The sequence below is a fragment of the Sceloporus occidentalis genome, unplaced genomic scaffold (genome assembly GCF_023333645.1).
Source record: "Sceloporus occidentalis isolate IW3139 unplaced genomic scaffold, rSceOcc1.0.p SCAF_5, whole genome shotgun sequence".
Lineage (NCBI taxonomy): Eukaryota > Metazoa > Chordata > Lepidosauria > Squamata > Phrynosomatidae > Sceloporus > Sceloporus occidentalis.
In genome coordinates, this window is record NW_028316985.1 from 155,475,031 (window position 1) to 155,495,156 (window position 20,126).

Below are 20,126 nucleotides of genomic sequence, written 5' to 3' on the forward strand. Positions count from 1 at the left end.
CTCACACCTTTATCATTGCAAAAGAAGGTTCAGATTTTACTAGTCTTTTTTGGGTTAAGTTTTAACTATCAAATGTCACCACATGACCAGAAGTTATTTTGGCTCTCATGTAGCAAAAACTATAACCAGTCAGAAGAAGGAACTGACAAAACCACCTGAGTATTCCTTGCCAAAGAAAACCCTATGAAATTCATGAGGCGGCCGTAAATCGACAGGTGACTTGAAGGAACATAACAAGATTTACATATCTGACCCCATAGCACAACCTGCTGCTACTACCTATAGCAAATACATTATCAAAACATGAGCTATTTTCCTCAAAGAATAAATGTATGTGCACATGCGCTGCAAAACTGAGTACCTCAAAGACACAGTGTAACTACGAAGATGACAAGCTGTCTACTATCTTGACTTCAAGAGGAAGAGAAGAACTGGATCTAGTTGCGCTTGCTTGGACAGGGGTCTCTCATGGTTGGCAAACCTGATAACTCCTGACAACTTCATTTTTAAAAACCAAACAGGCCCCGTCACATGTAAAATCTTGCTGTACACACATATCCAGTTCTAACACATCAATAAAACAGCTTATATAACTTAGTATGAAGTGGCAACTGATAACCTGCACTGACCTTACACTTAAAATCTGTATTTAAAAACTACAATTAAAGACTAACCCTCATATTAATGACAACAGAAAACTTGCACATGGTTAAAATTAGTGGGGGGGGGGGACTTTTTTCAAATCTGTTTTATGTGATAAACTAAAACAGTGTGAACAAACATTAAGCCCAGGGATCCCCCCCCTCCCCAAAATAAAGGCTAGTTAATAAACTATGGTCAATTCTATTTTGTTTTAACTATAGTTAAAGAGCAGTTGAGTACACTTAAGGACAAATAATACATTTTAACTATACTACACACACTGTCAACTGCAAGCCATTTAAACATAATTTGACATACAGAAATTCTTGTTTGGCTGTGCTTGTTGGTGATGTAGGGAAATCCTCCAGTCTACAGGTGAAGATTGGAAGAAAGCAAAAAAAACAAAAACAAAGCAAAATAAAGAATAAACAGTCATGCAGAAGAATTAGTCAGATATTTGTAACCCACAACATGACCAGTTGCTTGAAAATATTAATAGTTAAGCATTTCCGTCCTGTAAGGATGGGTAATAGAACAGATATTTAATCACCCTCTCAAGAACTTGACATCATGCAAGTAACTGTGTATAAATCTATATAGAGGTACTCCATCCCAAGTTAAGAGAAAATGGAAGCCCATTCATGTAGGAGTATCTTATACACATTGAGAACACACTGAATAAGCAACAGAAGCACTTTAAGGAACTTCTTTTATCACTACTGGTTTTGTCTCAGTGTTTTTGTTGTTTTGGCTTGCATATTAATGAGAAGAACATTATCTACTTTTTAAAACAGCATGCAGTTGACAATATTTATTTACATCTGTTCAATTCATATTCATCTGCAACAGGGATTGTCAAATTGCAGCTCTGGGATGGCATATGACCCCCCCCCCCAGATGTTTCTGTGGTCTCCAGTACTGTACTTCCATAATCTCCGGACTGATCTCTTTCTGGCCAAAAAGAGGGTGATTTGTTGATCTTGGAAGCCTCCAGGAGGCTACTTTTCAAATAGATTTTAGGGCCTCCCTGTGCTGTTTGAATCCCAAAACATTCCATTTTGAGAACCAGAGATTGATTTCTAGACATTTTGGGGCTTTGTTTTGTTTTGTTTTATGGTAGCCCCTGCAGCCCCTTGAAGGTTCCAGGGCACTATAGTGGCCTGGACCTGCCACATCTGCACACCTTTGATCTATGCAAGTATCCTTTTGGGACTATTTTTGACTTTAAAGCTTTTACACAGAACAGTGTTTCAAATTAAATTGTTCCAAAATGTTAATTGTTTGCTTGGTTGATCAAGCCTGGTACTGTAATCAATATTTCAAACAGGCAAAACCATATACTGGGGGTTATCTAGATACTTCTGAAAAAGCATGTGAAAGTGAACATTGTTATCAAAATCTTCTGCAGTGTCCTGCTTGATATTCAAATGAAAGAGTGAACTATCATGCACTTGAGTGTGAACAGTGGAGAGTGAAATATTAGGCAAAATATTAAAGCATAACAGGTGAGCATATTTCTTTTTAGAGCATATTAAGTGTATCTGAGAAGGTTAAAAGTAAAATCAGTATCATGCAACAAAAAACATTTTAAAATTGTTGAACAGTTAAGTTACATGTGTAAATAACCCAGCATAAAAAGCCAATTGCTCCTTTCGGTGCTGTACACAATTCAGTGCATTTGTCAAAGTAGTTTGAAAGATAACCAAGGCTATCAATTGGCATATGCCATGAAATTCTTGACCAGAAATATATAATTTTATAACAGTGATGTTAACATGATCATTGACAGAAAGGGGCCCAGTAAATTATGTAGACGTAGGTTAACTATATACAAACTGTAAAAATAATAAGCAAATAGAAAAGATGGCAATATCAATTCAGGCTTATAAAGGGGGATGGATTTTCAATTATTATTTCAAACAATTATTATTTAATATTACTCATCTCTGATTATTATATTTATTTGTGCATTTATGCCTAACAATAGGAAGGCATTTTTATTCATCACCCCCTCTTAGCTTGTTCACATAATACAGCTGATTGAAATGCACCTAAATTAAATCTATTTTAAAAAAGAGAAATGGAATCTACACTTTATAATTTTTGACATAAACATGCATCACTCTATAAAACTATGGTTCAAGAACTCGTATCATTTTTTTTTATTTAACACTTACTGGATGTTTGGCGTGATCCCTTCCAGAAGAACAATATTGACACCACCTATATGAGAAGTCGCACACGTCTCAGTCATCTTTTGATGCAGTACATCTTATAAAAAAGAGAAAAAATTGAAATATAGAGGAATTTACATATTTCTTTCAGATATATTTGTTTCTGGGAAGACAATCAGCCAGTGCTGACACCCTCCAGCTGCTGTTACACTCCCAATCCCTTCCAGTCCCAATCAGTAGAGTCAGTGGGAAGTAGACAAAAAATTATGGGAGACGTATCTGGAGGCTCATAAGTTTCCCACTACTGCAAAAGATAGAACAAAATTGTTATATTTAACTGCTTTTGTTGTTGTGTGCCTTCAAGTCATTTCAAGGCAAACCTATCATGGGGTTTTCTTGGCAAGTTTCTTCAAGGGGGTTTGCCATTGCCTTCCCCTGAGGCTGAGAGAGTGTGACTTGCCCAAGGTCACCCAGTGGATTACATGGCCGAGCTGGGACTCAAACCCTGGACTCCAGAATCGTAGTCCAACACTCAAACCACTGGCTCTCTACAAGTTATTTATTATGTTTATTTTAAACTCAGCCAAATAACCTGGAACTATTTTAGATATAAAATTGGAAGTTATGAACATTTTGATTTGCTGTAAATTAACGTCAAACAATTTTGATATTTGGCCTAGATTTAGTTCATTTATTTATTATATGTGTAGACTGCCCCTCCTTAAAGGAGCCTATCTTCCTTTTATCAGTTTAACAACCCTGTGAATGTTAGTGTGAAACTTCAGAGCGAAGTGGGAATCTGAACTCAGATCTCCCTAGCCTTAGACCAGGGGCTTCCAACCTGGGGTGCTGAACTCCCAGGGGGTGCAAGATGGAATTTCAGGTGGTGAGACTGAGTGAGTTGTGTCTCTGAGTGACAAATCACAAATCATCACTCATTTTTTTCCTGAATAAATCAGAATCTACTGTATATACTTGTGTATAAGTCAAGAAATGTAGGTAAAAAATTTGACCCCAAAACCCTGGGTCGATATACACGGGTCAATATGGTCCCAAGCCTCTCCCATGCTGGGCTCCTTCCGCAAGGGGCAGTCCAGCTGGGAAGATGCTGAGAAGGGCAACCAATCGCCCCACAGCCTCTCCTCAGCCGATCTCCCTCTGTAGGGGAAAGTCCAGCTAAGGAGAGGCTGGGAAGGGTGATTGATGGCCCCGCAGCCTCTCCCAAGCTGGGCTCCCTTCACAGAGGAATCCAGCTGGGGAGAGGCTGGGAAGGGTGTTCGATGGCCCTGCAGCCTCTCCCCAGTCTGCCTCTCCCCAGCCAGGCTCCCTCCGCAGGGGAAAGTCCAGCTGGGGAGACTCTGGGAAGGGCAACCAAGAGACCCCATAGTCTCTTCCCAGTCAGGGTGCCTCCTGAAGTTTGACTCTCAACTTATCCATGGGTCATATAAAAATCCACAATTCTGGCCCCAAAAGGTGACCTTGACTTATATGTGGGGTTGACTTACAGTCAAGTATATATGGTAATTGTTCAATTTAGATTTGTATGCACTGAGTACAAAGCATTTTTTAAAGTTCATTTTGCTCAACTGAAGTATTGTATGTGATTCAAAAATTGGAAATTAGACTTCTTCATCTTCAAATGTTGTATTACTTTTGTAGGGGGTGCAAACATTAATCAAACATTTCCTAGTGGTGTGGGGCATAGAAAAGATTGGGAACCACTGCCTTAGACTGGCACTTTGACAACAACACACTTCCTTTTCCGTATTACGCAAGTATTCAATTGTTTTTTTCTGTTGAAGAAAACATTCCCTTGGCTCAAACTATTGAGAGGTGCATTATCAACAGTGGGTGGGGCTGAAGCCAGTTCTGAATGGAGCCAAAGTCAAATACAGATGACTTCACATTTTTTCTGTCTCTTTCTGAAATACTTTTCTTTTTCCCAATCACCTCCTTCTCTCTATAGGTATCTAACTGACTGCTTAGGAAGGGATAGATGAGTTTTGCCAAAGCTTTAATTAAAAACTGGAAAGTGCTTCACCTAAGAAGTAAGAAGAAGAGATCATGCTAAGAGTGATGCATGTGATTCTCATTATATCCCTATATAAGGATAAGCTTAAAACATTTTAGTATTAAAAATAGGAGGTATGAAATGGCTTGATCTTTATATTATATTATGAATCAGTTTACCTTTCATTTTTTCTTTGAGAGTAAAACTACCGTGAATCCTCTTCAATTCAGATTCCATCGTTAGTCCCCCAATATCTGCTTCAAGATGTGTGCGATTCACCATGCCTATTCCAAAGATTATTAGTGTCACATGCTGAGGTTCTGATGTAACCAAACTGCGTTTTCTCTGTGTTCTGCTCAAGCTGCTGCTGTCCTGCTCATTCTCAAATGCAACTCTACATGCAGGTTCAGTAGGGCTCCGAATACCTACAAAAATAAAAAAGTTAACATAATTCAAACAGGCAAGAATTTATAATTACTTTCTTTGTTAACAGACTTTACGCTTGAAGATGGGCATAATTCTATTAGGTAGTTCTTGCAGCTAATTTCTTCTGAATTCAATATGTATGTTACATTTTATAATAAGACTCTTATACTGTGGACTTATATCTGTGAAATGATTTTTCACACAGATACACTAACTTACTAATATTTAAATCACACTTATATCATCTAATTTTTAAAATGTCACTGTGGCAGAAAAAAACCTTCCACACCTTTACGGAAAAATCTCAGCATTTACTGAGTGTCTAGAATTTGACATTTTAGACCGTGGTTTTATTGTCCAGCTAGAACAGTAATTATGCTTCATTTGTCAGTTTACTTGCCTCTGTTTCTTCATAATGTCCCATCTTTTCCCACTGTTCTCTACAGATTATGATTTCCTTATACAGTATTACAAATATAAGGAATATATTGTTGACAGGGGCAGCTCTAGGTATTTTGCCACCCTAGGTGAGAAATATTTTGGCACCCCCTGACAGCAAGAAGCAGGAGACCCAGGGGAGAGCGAAGGGTGCTTGGTGCACACTCGCACAGCCAGGCAACCTTCATTCTCCTGCTGGCTCTCCTGCTTCTTGCTCTCCTTAGAGAGCAAAAGGCAGGAGACCTAGAGGAGAGCAAAGGGCGCCCTTTGCTCTCTTGCTGGCTCTCCTGCTTTTTTCTTTCCATGGAGAGCAAAAGACAGGAGACCCAGGGGAGAGCAAAGGGCGCACTTCGCTCCTTTGCTGGCTCTCCTGCTTTTTGCTCTCTGTGGAGACTAAAGGCAGGAGACCCGGGGAGAGTGAAGGGCGCCTTTGTTCCCTTGCTGGCTGTCCTGCGTCCTGCTCTCCATGGAGAGCAAAAGGGACCCTTTACTCTCCTGTTGGCTCTCCTGCTTTTTGCTCTCTGCAGAGAGCAAAAAGCAGGAGAGCAAATGGTGCCCCGGGGATTGCCTGGCTGCGCGCGTGCTCTCTCTCGGCCTCATTTCCCGGCACCACCCCTAAACATTTGCTGCCCTAGGCAGCTGCCTATGTCGTGGCCTATATGGGTGAGCCGGCCCTGATTGTTGGACCACAATAAATATTAAATTATGTTGGAGCACTATCTCCACAAGCAATATTAATTGTAAAACTAAGAAATCTTTTATGGAAACTCTTCACGGACCCTTACCTGTTGGGTAAAATGTTTCAGAAGATTTTTCTAAAATCCCTGTCGGATCTGAGATAAGAGAATAAAAGTTCAACAATTTATACATATTTTGCCAGCACTCTGCAGAAGGTTCACTCTGCTCTGATACTGTAATTGAATCAGAATCATCCATATGAATAGCCACATGATCGACATCCTTTGAACCTTTCCTTGATACTTTGGAAGTTCTTCTTTCTGATCTTCCAAGTGAATTTTTGTTTCGAGATTCTTTTTTATTGTTCTCATTATTTGATCGTTTGTTTTTTGCATTGTTGACTCTGTTTACACCATTAAGACTCCCCCGAGAGCTGCGACTGAAGTCAGAAGAACGAAAGTCTCTGTGTTTGCGGGTTTTAAATGTAGGTGTAGGAGAAGCTGAACCTGCTGTGTATCTACTGAGTTTGATGTCTGTTTGTGTAGCTTTAATATCATCTATCATTGTACTGAACTGGTGAATAAGGCGAACTAATGCCATATCTACATGTTGGCTTATAGACTGACAGGAGATTGTAAAATTACAATGAAAGGTGCTATAATGACGTTTATTAAAATCATGAAATGCAAGTGCATTGGTGGTGTTTTGCGGTGTACACACAGATTTCTCCATTATAACAGCACTGATGCTGAAAGTTTCCAACATTAATGCTGGCTTGAATTCAAGTGGAGGAAGATTGACAGCTCCTTGTCTAAAAAAGAAGAAAAAAAGTTTAGAAAGAAATTACTTTGCTAAACTTTCATCTATCAGCTAAATGTTAACATCAATCTCTTGTTGACTGCTTCCTCTATGTATTTTAGACATGTTTACAATATACTTCTACGTGTTTACTGTATTTACAGTGCTATAATACTATACGCTCCAACAGCATTATTTATTATTTTTATACTTTGTTCTGGTCAGTGAAGGAATAACTTGTTGACAGTGGATTTATCCTCTGCATCAACAAGAGAATAAGATAAGAAGATGAGGATGAAGTGGTTCCTGAGTCCACAATGATAGGTATGATTGCCTCACTACCTGTAAAGATCTAATCTGCTCCAATAGCTTCAAAGTATATATTAAGAGTAAATTACCAAAATATAGATGCATGACCAAAAAAATCTGCATTTTCATGTGAAGTAAAACCAATAACCATATTGCCCCTTTGTATGCACAAGCTCATACTGGATATATTCAATCAATATCTGACCCACCTTTAAATGCGAAAACATTTCAGAAATTAGAATTATATTCTAAAATAACATTTATAATCCTAGAACTTCACAGTGGTACTGCAAGCTGTCCTGATAAATGATATGGGAGGACACATGTATACCACCATGCACAACCACTGCTATTACTTCCCACTGCTGCCACTCATGTTTTATCTTGTTTTGACAATACACTTAGAAGAAGTGAGAGGCTGGCCAGACTCTCCAGAAAGCTGCCTAGGCCCAACCATCTGGCTTCAAGATGTGCTCATAGAGCAATATGTTCTTGGAGACGGAAAGAGTCCCAGTACGCATTTGGGTCTGGTTGGCTGTCCTCAGATGGATCCTCAAAGTTAGAGAGAGTGGCTATTCCACTTTCCTGTTGCATTTGCCTCAGCAGAGAGCAGGGCTGAAGGGGCTCTCTCCAATTTTCCCATCATGGTGCCTCTCCAGTCCAGTGAGTGGCAGAATGTCCCCCTGGCAGTGGAGTGAAATGCCTTATTTGCCATCCTCCTCATTCTGCCATGTTAAGTGGGGAATTCATCCTAAGTACTGGCAGGGTCTGCCTTTCCTTGCCATCCAAACTTTAGCCCTAATTAGTTTGCCTTTTACATCTTAAATTCATAATCTGGTTACAGTAAGATTTAAGTAGTTCTGATCTCAGAGAAGGGATGAACTGGAACTCAACAAACAGCTGGTACAGACCAGCACAAAAGGCTGCCTTCCAGCCAGTTTGGGAACATGGCATACGCACAATGCACACCCCTAAGATGCCTGGAAGCTGGCTTCAGGGTGCTCCAGTGGCATGATGTTTACACCCCACATGCCGCAGGAGCGCTGTAAAGCCATGGTGGGGAGGGAAAAGCTGGCTTTTTGCTGGCTCAAAAAGGAGTGGCATTTTGCCTCTTCTTTTTGGGCTGGCAAAAAGCCTGATTGGGGCCGCGGCCACCACACACCCCTTTGGGACAGTCTGTCTCTCCCCAAAGTCAAGTAAACTGCAGTGAGTAACATGTCTTTTTCTTGGAACTTGAAGACCATACCTTCTTGCTCTTTTGCTTCTTCTTTCCTTTGCTGTATCTGAATCAACAATGTCTGCTCTAAGGCAATCGAGTGTCCCTGAGAATGAAAGATATTCTCCAAAGTACATCCTGTAACACAATGGTACTGCATCCTGAGATTGAATCCCTGTGTGGCTCAGAAGAGGTTTGAAAACAACCTATTAAAATAAAGCAAAGTTTGTTCTTGGTTTAGGCATATTAAATTATTTAACAGCTGCAGAAAGCATAGGTTAGAATCTTGAGACGCAACTCTACTACTCTACACTCTAATGTTAACTCCAGCATTATGATCCTCACTTTGATTAACATCAGGCTCCTCCTGGAATGCAAACCTATTTTGGACACTGGTTTTCTTGGTGGGGATGTAATTTTTCAATCTAAACAATGATTAACATTATTAAAAGAAGTGAAGGAAGAAATTCTGAGAAAGAAAGAAGATGAAAGAACACAGAGCTTGTTGGCAGTTTTAAAATCATGATAAAGAAGATTTCTTAGCTTTGCATATACAGTCCTCTCTTCCCTTATGCGTGGGATCTGTTCCAACCCCTCCCCTGCGTAAGGGGGAAATCGAGTATGCTCGTGCCCCATTGAAAATAATGGGCTGCGTGCATGTGGCACTGTGTGGTGTGTGTGTCACAGGCATGGGTGCCACTCATTATATTGTACTGCGGCTTCAGCGTATGCTGCAAGCCATAGAAGGGAAGCCCGTGTATAGTGCAGTTCACTGTACAAGTTAAAATTGAACAGCAAAAATCCATTAAGACCAAGCACTAACCTAACCCAAGATGGATTAGAATTCATACACGCTCCAGACAATCTGTATAATGTACACTACAAGCAAATTCACTCTTTTCGCCAGTAACTTTTCACACAACTGCTTTTTGTACTCATGAAATGCTTTGGATAGTGCAGAGAAACAACCCACAACACTATGGATTATTTTCTTTCATACCAGATCAGAGGCAGGAGTCATGAAATTATATGACATTTTAACCACTGACTTCACTCTCTCTTCCTCAGTATCCCCCACCCCCTGGCCCAACCCTACCTTGTTTATGATAAAGTTTTTCAGATCTATCCCCAATTCTGCCATAGGTAACTAACACAGTCCCCTCACGTTAATGAACTCTTGTTCTTTTAGAAATGTTCCAAGAACTAATGTATTCCGGAAACATAGCAATGGCTCCAAACATAAGACAACCAACACAGACAAAAAGTGCTGACAAAGCTGCACAATGAAAGCAAACCATTGCTTTCCTTTGCTAGTGTATCTGTTGCAAAACTGAATTCAAGGATTTTAATTATCTGCCTTGGATTAGGATGTATAATATAATTAAAGGAGCCTCAATGGATTTTTAAAAATGGTGTAGTAGTTTAACAGATTTGTTCTTTAGTGGGTGAGGAAAAAATGTAATACCAGAACATACATTACAGTACACAGAATCTATTGTAGCTTCTTTCTTTTGTATGAAGGATAAAAAGTTGATTCTGCTTTATATTCCAGCTTTAAGGACAAACACTCACCTGTGCATCTGCAAGTTGAACAGCAGGGAATCCTTGGTTACCCTCCTCAATACAAGCAATGTCATCTTGACTAGTACTGTGTTGTGAATGAGTTCCATCCAATGTGTTCTGATCACTGGACAGTACTGTATTGAAGTCAGATGCTGAAGGTATGGTTGGAAGATTTGGGGCCACACCTACAAAATAATTCTTGTATTAAATTCTCCAATAACACAGCTAGTCTTAAAATATGTGGACTCATTTAGTTTGCTGAGGAATGGTAGAAAAATATGAGAGGAAAAATGTTTAGGCTACTTCGCTAGTTTCAGCTGGGATATGGCCCATTAATAAAAATAAAATATACATACCATTCATAAAATTAATATACATGTATTTCTGAAAGCCTGAAAGCAAAGAATTGAGAAAGTCCTAATTACAGACTTCCTCTAAGTATCTGGTTTGACCCTGATTGGAAACTAAGTTGAATCCTTTGTCTGAGCCAGCATGACTGACTATGCCCCTGTCTATAAATAAGCAACTTATTTATAGTCACCTATGACCAGGATCTGGTATTGTGCTTTCACTAAACCTGGTGTTGTTACACTAGTCCCAGTCACCCCCCACCCCTCCAGACTGCTGCTGAGGAGGGTTGTTCTGAGGCCTCAGAGAGCTCTTCAGAACCCAGTGCAGCTGCTCCACCTGACTGGGAAAAAAACTGCCGCCCCAGCAGCAACCACTGCTGAGAGGGACAGGACCTTTGGAGCCCCTCTGACGGGAAGGAACAGCCCCGCCAGCAGCAGCTGCTGCTAAGGAGGAGTGATGTTGTGGCCTCTAGGGGAGCAGCTGCATTGGATCCCAAATGAAAGGAACCACCCACCCCAGCAGCACTCGCTGCTGTGTGTGGGGAGCAGTTTTATGGCTCCAGACAACTGTTCTGGGTCTCGCATGCCTGCTGGGCAAGTGAAAAAGGGATGCGACACCCTTTCCAGCTCACCCAGCAGCCATGCCAGTCCCATTGGTATACCACTCCAGTGGGTGTACACCCCATATGGGGTGACAGCCAATGCAGACAACACTCTCCTAGTGATGCCACTGACTAAATCCAACTACTTCTAATAGAATTAACAGTTCTCCTGACTTTCTACAGCCCTTCAGGTACCCTATAAAATGGCTCTGAAGTGCTGGAGTAGGTTTTTGGTGTCACAGGGAACTGCAGTGGGAGAAGAAGGGGAAACATGGCCTCCTTAAGTAAAGAACCCAGTTAGGCTGTTATGTACCTGTTGGCAGACTATTGTGTCCAGATTTTGTGACTGGAGACTCTTGAACCACACTTCCTCTGTTGCCCACAGCATTTGACATCCAGTTATAGAAGCTTACAGATGATGGCTCTGATAATAAAGGATGTTCCGATAACATCTCAGTGGGCATGGTGTTCACTACAGGGATACAAGAAAAACAACTTTAAGGGCCCATTCCCACTGGGGGGAATAACCCACATTCAATTCCGGGTCTGCCACACTGTATTCCCCAATTCCAAAAGGCCCCTCATTCCTATTATGGAAAGGGTTTGAAATGGGGGGGGGGGGGTTCCCCAGCATGCTTGTTGTTCCCATAGGGGAAGACAAGCAACCATCCCTTTCCTACTCCTTCTCCCCTTCCTACCTTGGGGAAACAGCGGAGGCTGGCTGAGAGGACAGCCACTGCCAACCTTAGATCAGGCAATCCAAGGGTGGCAGTGGCCCCAGAGGGACCCCGTGGGAGCACTGCCACCCTTGGAGCACTGCAAATTAATAACACGAGAGCTGTAGCAGGGAATGGTCCGGATGGAGGAGGAGGAGGACCAAAGGAGAGGGCCAACACACCAAGCCCTGACAGCTGCCGCCACCGGGCCCCAACCACCAGCACCCATGCTGGTGGAGGAAGAGAGGGAAGGAGGAGGAGGAGGAGGACGGAGGGAGGGAGGGAAGGTCGGTGACAAGGAAATGGCAGGGGCCATTGCAGCTGCCCCAGCCATTTCCCTGTCACTGGCGGTGGATGCAAATCCACCAGTGATTTCCACTGGGATTAATAGATTTATTTTACAATAAAACGATTCATCCCCAAAAAACACCGCTTTGGAAGTGGTGTCAGGAAACCTTGGGATTTGGGGGTTTGCCCCGCATTTTTCCCTTTGAAATCAATCTGATAAGGATCAGGATCGATTTCAAATGGGAACTAGGGTCATATACCTCAAATCCTGCTGCGATTTATATCGTAGTGGAATTGAGGCTTAAAAAACTATTATAATAATTGAGTGATTCACTTATAAAGGTTTTTTTTTCAATTCTTAACAAACAGAAAAGTATTTTTAAGCAAACAGAAAATGGCAGGTGGCTAGCAAACATTCAGTTAGCAGGTAATGACACTATCCCCTACATTTAGAACAGCAGCCATTTACCCACACCTCTTATTTACTGTACAGTCTTACATTTTAATTATACACCTTCCTTTGGTCAGTGATATATTTTGTACCCCTGCCTCCCAAGTTATTTAGTGTTACTGTTTCCTGCTCTTTAAGAGTCAAAGATGTGCACTGCTGCAAGCTACAGTGCTAAAACCCAATTATTTTGGCTATACAAAAATTTGTACCAACATTTCTATTACTGAACAAAAGTCAAGTGTCAACTGAGCATTAAAAATCCTCTGTATAATGATAGTTTTTGCAAATTAAAAAAATGGCAATATAATTAAATCACACCTCTGGAATTAGTACAATACTGAGACAGAGTTTTTATTTACTAACTTAATATCATTCCCCCTTTTTGCCAAAGATGGATTTCAAAGCAAGCAACTGCAATTTAATGGATTCTTGGGTTTTTAATTGAATGAGGACATCACAAGATGTGGGGGAGGGGAGGACAACAAAAGGCAACAGAAAGAGAAACTAGACTGATATCTGGGTTCACAATGAAAACATCTGTATGACAAGCTTTCATTAGTGGGGAAAGTGACTACATCTAACAGGAACCAAGCTCTTTAAAACAAAATTCTTTTAGTGAATGAACTACAAGACACTTGTTGCTGCTTAAGACTCAGTAACTGCTTACACAATAATAAACTATCATACCTGAAAACTACCCCTAAAATCTTTTGGTTCTTTCTTTTCTTTTATGAATCATATTTGAACCAGACAAAAAGGAAGGGTAGCAGTCTATACAGACCAACAGAAAAAAATCATGCAGCATTATGCCTTTACTGAACCAGCTCAAAAGGTGCAAAGCTTGGACATTATTTTGTGACTTCTAAGTTGGCCTAAGAAAGTTATTATCCCCATATGGACATCTGACCTAGATAATTTATTGTCAGTATTAAAGAGCGTGTATGGGAGTGGGAGATACTTTTATGTCCTTTCCCTGGCTGAGTGTAATGTCAAAGAACCTACCTTCTGGAGGAAAGAAGGTAAATTAACTACATGGTCTACATGACAGGAAAGGAACAAGTACTGAAGACACCAGCTACTGTGAAATTAAATCACCACTGAATATAAAAGTGAGTCATGCCACAATGATTCTGTACCTGTTCTATGACTAACACGGATATATTTTTGAATTGTACCTGTTCTTGTTAAAGAACTACTTTTAGGGGCTGTAGCACTTCGTTGAGGTGTTCCTTCCAAGAGATTGTGTAGACTAGGGAAGCTTCCTGTTAAGTAGCTGAGTAGACTCTCTTTTCTTGGACTTTCTTTGATAAGCAGTCCAGAACGACCAGCATGCACTGGTGAGTCAGTAGCTGTATCTCCACTAGTATAGCTCAGAGAGTGATATGGATGGATACCCTGAAACATGAACGAAAACAATCACATTATGATGGCTAACAGCTGACTCCTACACCACTTACTTCTATGTTCACTGGGTCTTCTTTCTTCATTAGTGTGCTTAAGATTACAGCCCAAAGAATAACTGAATATCAATATGACACTGGATTTAGGTCATCACCAGTCAAGGAAAAATAGAAATTTACCTTTATTTTAAGACCAGAATCACTATGAGTATGAGTCTTTGATAATTTCCTCATAATCTCAGCTCCAGTCACGGGTCCCGAAGAAACACCAGCAGGTGGGGGGCGGGTACCAGATCCTTCCAGAAGCATTGTATGTTCACTGACAGTGGCTGAAACATGCGACAGTTGTACAAATTAATAACACGAGAACTGTAGCCAAGGCTAGTGGCTACTGTAAATATAACAAGACTGCCCTGTAAGCTCTCATTTTCATTTGGTTCACAAAACTACAGACACTGCTTTAATACAAATTTAAGACCCTAATTCTGGGCCAGCTGACATGTCTAACAGGATAACACATTTCTAAGAACTTTTTTTATGGTCATTTTTTTCCATTGTCAATTGACCATGACTATAAAACAGTTTTCAGTTTGCAAGAACTTTGCAAAATCACCTTTATATAAAATTCTCCATTATCAACATATATTAATTATAGTGTAGAACTTTATGTAAAAGCTTTATTAGAGGCTTCTGGCATACAGATTTTACAATGTAAGACAACTGCCAAGTAATTATTGGATGTTTTCCAATATATACACTTTTCAACAGATACATGGACAGCAAACTTTCTTCCCAGCACAGTTAACAAAAAACAGACCTGACTCACATTATGTTAAAAACTCTGAAAGGTACTGTCAATACTAAATAGTATATAATAGCAACTAAGTATATCCAACTGCTGCCTTCTTGTACGTTTAAGCACAGACTTGTCCATTCCTAAGAACTTCAGGTTTTTATTTATTTGTTAAAACATTTATATCAAAGTCTCAATGCAGAGATCTCAGAGGTGTGTACAATAAAGCCTGTGTGATAAGCTTTTTGTATTATGTTCAGATCCGCAGTCTTGCTTCTGCATTTCGTACAAGCTGCGGCCCCCGTGTCATCTTTGAGGACAGCCCAAATAGAGTGTATTGCAAAGAGCCACTGTTGTCTAGTAATCTGAGTGTTGAACTACAATTCTGGAGGTCAGGGTTCAATTCTGTGCTTGGCCATGGAAACCCACTGGGTAATCTTAGACAAGTCACACAGTCTCAGCCACAGAAAAACATGTGACATGGTTTCCTTATGGTTGCCATAAGTCAGAAAGGACTTAATGGCAATTAACAACTACAGCAAAATTGGGAAGTTATCAGTGGATTAACTATTTTGATTAAGTTATCTCTGTCCAGGAAAAGATGTAGCTGGTAGACCAGTCAAAGTTGGTCCCACGTACTTTGACCCAAGGAGTCCACTTGGGTCGACAGTGACAAGACTACTCCCATCGCTACTGTGAGACACAACCACAACTGATTTTACTAGACACAGACAAAATTCTTTGGGTAGGCTAAAATAAAAATATTTCAAAAATTATTAAAATATGTAACACACAATATAAAGGTAGATGCACAATCATATTTACTACTCAATCCTCCTGATTTCATTTGTAAGAAAGGATGCCAAGAAAGCATCTTTGAATTGTTTGGCTGAGTGAACTCTTGCAATAAACAAAATTTGGGGGTGTTGAGAAAAGATGTTTTGTCAACTTACTGCTGCATTTACAGCATAGCAAAGAAAATCCATTATCAGTTCGTGCATTTCCTCACATGGATATTCAACAAGATAATAATAATAATAATTAATGAAAGCAAACATCTCCCCCAAGTATCGCCAGTATCTCTCTCTTGTTTCTCACTGGTCCTGTTTCTTCTTCCCGCACATAATAGGCCTTAGGACCATGTGGTTGGTGTGCGGTCCCAAGCCCTACTATCACCGCCAGGACACCACTTCCTGGCGGTGTGTACCAGGTCTAAGTCAAGTTTCCCCTGAATGTTCTCTCTCAAAAATGTGGATTAACTCTCAAGACATATTACAATTTGTGAGATATTTCAGTTGTGTGACTTATCAAAACAAAAAGCAATAAATAATATTCTATGTGTTTCTGTCAGTAATCAAGAAATAGCACACAGAAGAAAACTTAACACCTTTATGACTGCTTCTTGCCAGAACAAGGCAAGTTAAAAAATACCCACAAATATATGTGTGTGTGTGCATGCATGCATGTGCCTGCGTGTATGCATATACATGCATGCATTCATTTGAAAGAGAGAGAGACTAACATACATGGTATGTGAAATAAGCTTGTGGAGGGTAGAAGAGATTCAAGTAAAAGATGGGTACTACATTCATAGAGTCAAGTTAAGTTAAAAAGTTGTTTCTCCAACACACAGATACCTGCATCAAACTCAAACTCTGCACCGTCAGCACTTGTGTCACTTTGAAGACCACCTCCATTGTCTAAGCCAAAGCCATCCTCTTGCTCATGGGGTACAGCTGACAGGACTTTCATTGGCTGGGTTGGCCTATGTAACCTCACCCCTTTGAAGGCTGGTGTTACCACAATGAATTTCATCCATTGCCTAGCTAGTGCTATGAGACCTTTCTTTAATGTCACCAGAGCAGGAAGGCCATCACTCTAGAAAAAAACACACATATACATTGCATTCTAAAATCAAATTCCAATGTTTATTCATTTCAGTCTGTAACAGCACCTACGAATGGAAGTGCTGAAACACACTGTAGTGCAATCTTATATGTGTTTGCTCAGTCTATGTATGTATGTTTGGTATTTTATAATGTTTATATTCCACCTTTTCAAGTTTACAGATACAAACACAGAAAAAGAAGCACACAATACAACACACAAAGTTAAAATACATTTACACATTAATCATTACTTACAAGAAAAACAGAGCTATGATCATTGGAGCATAGTTCTAGGAAAGTGTGTATATCCAATTCATAATTGACCCACTTAACTGATCTTGACCTTAACAGTGGGTCTCTGAATGTGATCTCTGTGACCAATCATAGAAAAGGCAAGCATGGGGAGCATATGTCCCTCTAGAACATGTGTCTGGTATCAAATGACTAAAACCAAAGGATTCAAATTACAAGGATATTCCACCCAAACATTAGGAAAAACTTATTTACTGTTAAAAAATGCTCAGCAGTGGAATAGATTGCCTTGGAAAGTGGTGGACTCTCTTTGGAGGTCTTTAAACAAGGGTTGGATGGTCATCTTTCAGGAGTGCTTTAGCTGGGTACTCCTCCATGACAGAGGATTAGAATAGATGGTTCTTGCAGTTCTTTCCAGTTCTAAGTTTCAATGATTCTGTTCTGTGATTCTAGGAAGGATCCCTTTTGTTTCTCATTAAATATGTCTGTAAGTGTGCTGAGATCAAAGGGCTGTCTTCTTGAAACTGAGGCAGGCTAATACGGGGAAACACAGTCCTTCAGATTCTACACTATACAAAAACTCCAATCAAGACCAGTTGTGATAAACACAAAGAAACAACCACTATCATAATGTAAAAAATAATTGCTACAGGTAAAGTTAAAACACTAGCTCCCGTTAGTCAACCAAAAATGCAACTGCTTCTTCAGGCTACTGGTGCTAGTAGTGCTAGCCCTTGCGGGGGGCGGGGAAGCTAAAAATGAAGTATCTGAGGCAGATCCCAATTTACAGACCAGAACAGAAAGGTTCTTCCTCAAACCAGGTTCTCACCTGTAGCTGTCTGGAGAGAAATGTACTGGCACACAACCAAGTGATGACACTCACTTGAGGTACTGGCTGTATATAGCCAGGTTATCAGCCAGTACCTCAAGTGAGTGTCATCACTTGGTTGTGTGCCAAAATTTTTATTCTTGGATCATAAAAATAATTTCGCAAATAAAATCTTACCTTTTAATACATACATATTATAAAATTGGTAGTTATACTGATATCCACATTAAATATTTCTAAAGTGATATATCTTTTACATAAAAGTACAAGACAGACCTACAACAAAATGTCCCTCGCCATGTTGAAGTATTCCTATGTTAGAATTTCCTCATGTTTTTTTATTTTCCAATTGACAATATTTCAAAGCTACTGAGCATGCTCAGCCCTCAAAGGGCTTTTTGAGAGGAACTCCTTCCTTAGATTTTGTGTGTATAATAAAGATAATAATAATAATAATAATAGAAAGCAAACATCTCCCCCAAGTATGGCAGTATCTCTTGTTTCTCACTGGTCCTGTTTCTTCTCTGTTTCTGTTAAAACCCATCACCTGAGTTCACTATTACAGAGAAAGATAATCGGAATGAAGATAGTGTGCCACAACAGTGTGCCACAACAGATGTACACACTAATTTTAATATGCAGTGATAATATTAAAAATATTATAAAAATAACAATCACAAGAGGGTGGTTTTTTTTAAGAATTGTATTGTTAAATAGAAACTTACCATAGTTGCATCTTCAATGACAGAATAATTAGCTTGATGGAGATAATGGTGCAATATATTACAGAGTAAACAGGATGGATTCTCTTGAAGGTAGCGGGCTAGTTTAGTGAGCCTGTTGTACTTACTTCTCAATGGAAAATGTACGCTTTTGTTCTAAATATATAAAAGTAGTTAGATTCATTAAGATTATACATAGATATTTTTCATTTACAAATATATCTATTTATTTATTGTTGCCACTATTATTGTTATTGTATTTATTTACATTCTGTTCTTTTCCCAATCCAGGACTCAAGGTGGCTTACAGAAAGGTTTAAACAAGATAAAGCAGAAAACCTGACAATAAGGTTAAAACACAATTACATATGCTATCATATTAAAACAGCATTAATTTAAAAATAATGAAATCATTTCAAAATTACAGGATAAAAATGCAGCAGACCCCCATTAAAAGATTCTTTTGCACAAACAAATAATCATCCGCTCTGCCCCCTCCTTGGAGTCTTTTAAAAAGAATCTTAAGACTCATCTCTTCCGCCAAGACTTCCCTTAAGTGTCCTAACTATCACTCTTCTCCCGGTGTTTTGTGTATGCTGTACTATGGTACTTAATCTGTTTTTATTGTGTTTTATTGGCTTATTGGATTGTATGCTGGATTTTATGAATTGTACTGTTTAGTAGTAATATGGGGGTTTTGATTGGGTATTTTTTGTATTTTGTACTTGTTGTACACCACCATGATCGCAGGAATGGCAGTATATAAATGGAATAAATAAATAATAAATAATAATAAGCCTGTATATACTGTGTATATTAAGCACAGATCAGTTTATTTCTGGTCTGTGTTTTGTACGTTGTATTTATTTTGGTGTATATATACAATAGCACTGTAGGGTTGTTTTTGTATTATGTGTGTACAAGTATAAAATAGCAGTTCATTAATATGGCAGGTTAATAAACAGAAAGAAGTGGGAGGAATATTACTTGAAAAGCCCTCGGAATTATGATTGGTATCTGCTTCCAGAGAGGCATCATAATATTTACACTTGTATCCTGGTTGTTCTGCGAGAGCTAAAGATGGTATATGTTTAGCTATTTCATTGAAATAGTTTAGAAAAATTATGAACATACAAAGAATGGAAAATCTCTGGAACAACAGGCCACCATCTTAATGGAAAAGTTAACATGCACTATTAAATCAATAAGAAAATAAAAGGGATGATAAGTTTGTAAATACTGTTTTGCACATTAAGCAAAAGTTTATAAGGTGAGGCAATACACTTAATGCTTTACGTACTGTCCAGCAGTCTACCCACCTCTAAGGCTTCTGTCATTATACAGCCCATGACAGCACAAACCCGTAGTGTTCCTTCGGTGTCTAATTTGTTTAAAGAGGACTTCACCTGATCAATAGGGAGAAGCCAAGCACCAACTGCAGGAGTTGCAGTGCTTAGAAGGTTGAGCTGCCTGTTGGAAGAAAAATCATTAGGAAGTTCTGGATGGACATGATAATTTCATTAAGCGAATGACAGGACAAAAATGTTTTGTGTGTTTGTGTAATGAAAGTTATCATTAT

The 20,126-nt window shown here is 39.4% G+C and overlaps 1 protein-coding gene across 10 annotated transcripts in view; it reads right to left on the reverse strand.

Annotated features, from left to right (window-relative positions):
* Positions 1-20,126, reverse strand: part of BLTP1 (bridge-like lipid transfer protein family member 1) — a 156,540-nt gene that overhangs the window by 58,165 nt on the left and 78,249 nt on the right. For 9 of the 10 annotated variants that reach the window (XM_089525845.1, XM_089525851.1, XM_089525847.1 and 6 more), the window contains 12 exons: positions 19,867-20,017; positions 18,551-18,703; positions 16,493-16,733; positions 14,243-14,391; positions 13,838-14,057; positions 11,521-11,679; positions 10,265-10,440; positions 8,723-8,898; positions 6,477-7,180; positions 5,007-5,252; positions 2,820-2,913; positions 961-1,011 (listed from right to left, as the gene is read on the reverse strand). In XM_089525845.1, coding sequence (XP_089381971.1) covers positions 961-1,011; positions 2,820-2,913; positions 5,007-5,252; positions 6,477-7,180; positions 8,723-8,898; positions 10,265-10,440; positions 11,521-11,679; positions 13,838-14,057; positions 14,243-14,391; positions 16,493-16,733; positions 18,551-18,703; positions 19,867-20,017 — 2,520 coding nt within the window. The remainder of the gene's footprint in view (positions 1-960; positions 1,012-2,819; positions 2,914-5,006; positions 5,253-6,476; positions 7,181-8,722; positions 8,899-10,264; positions 10,441-11,520; positions 11,680-13,837; positions 14,058-14,242; positions 14,392-16,492; positions 16,734-18,550; positions 18,704-19,866; positions 20,018-20,126) is intronic. The other variant, XM_089525846.1, reaches the window with a different exon arrangement.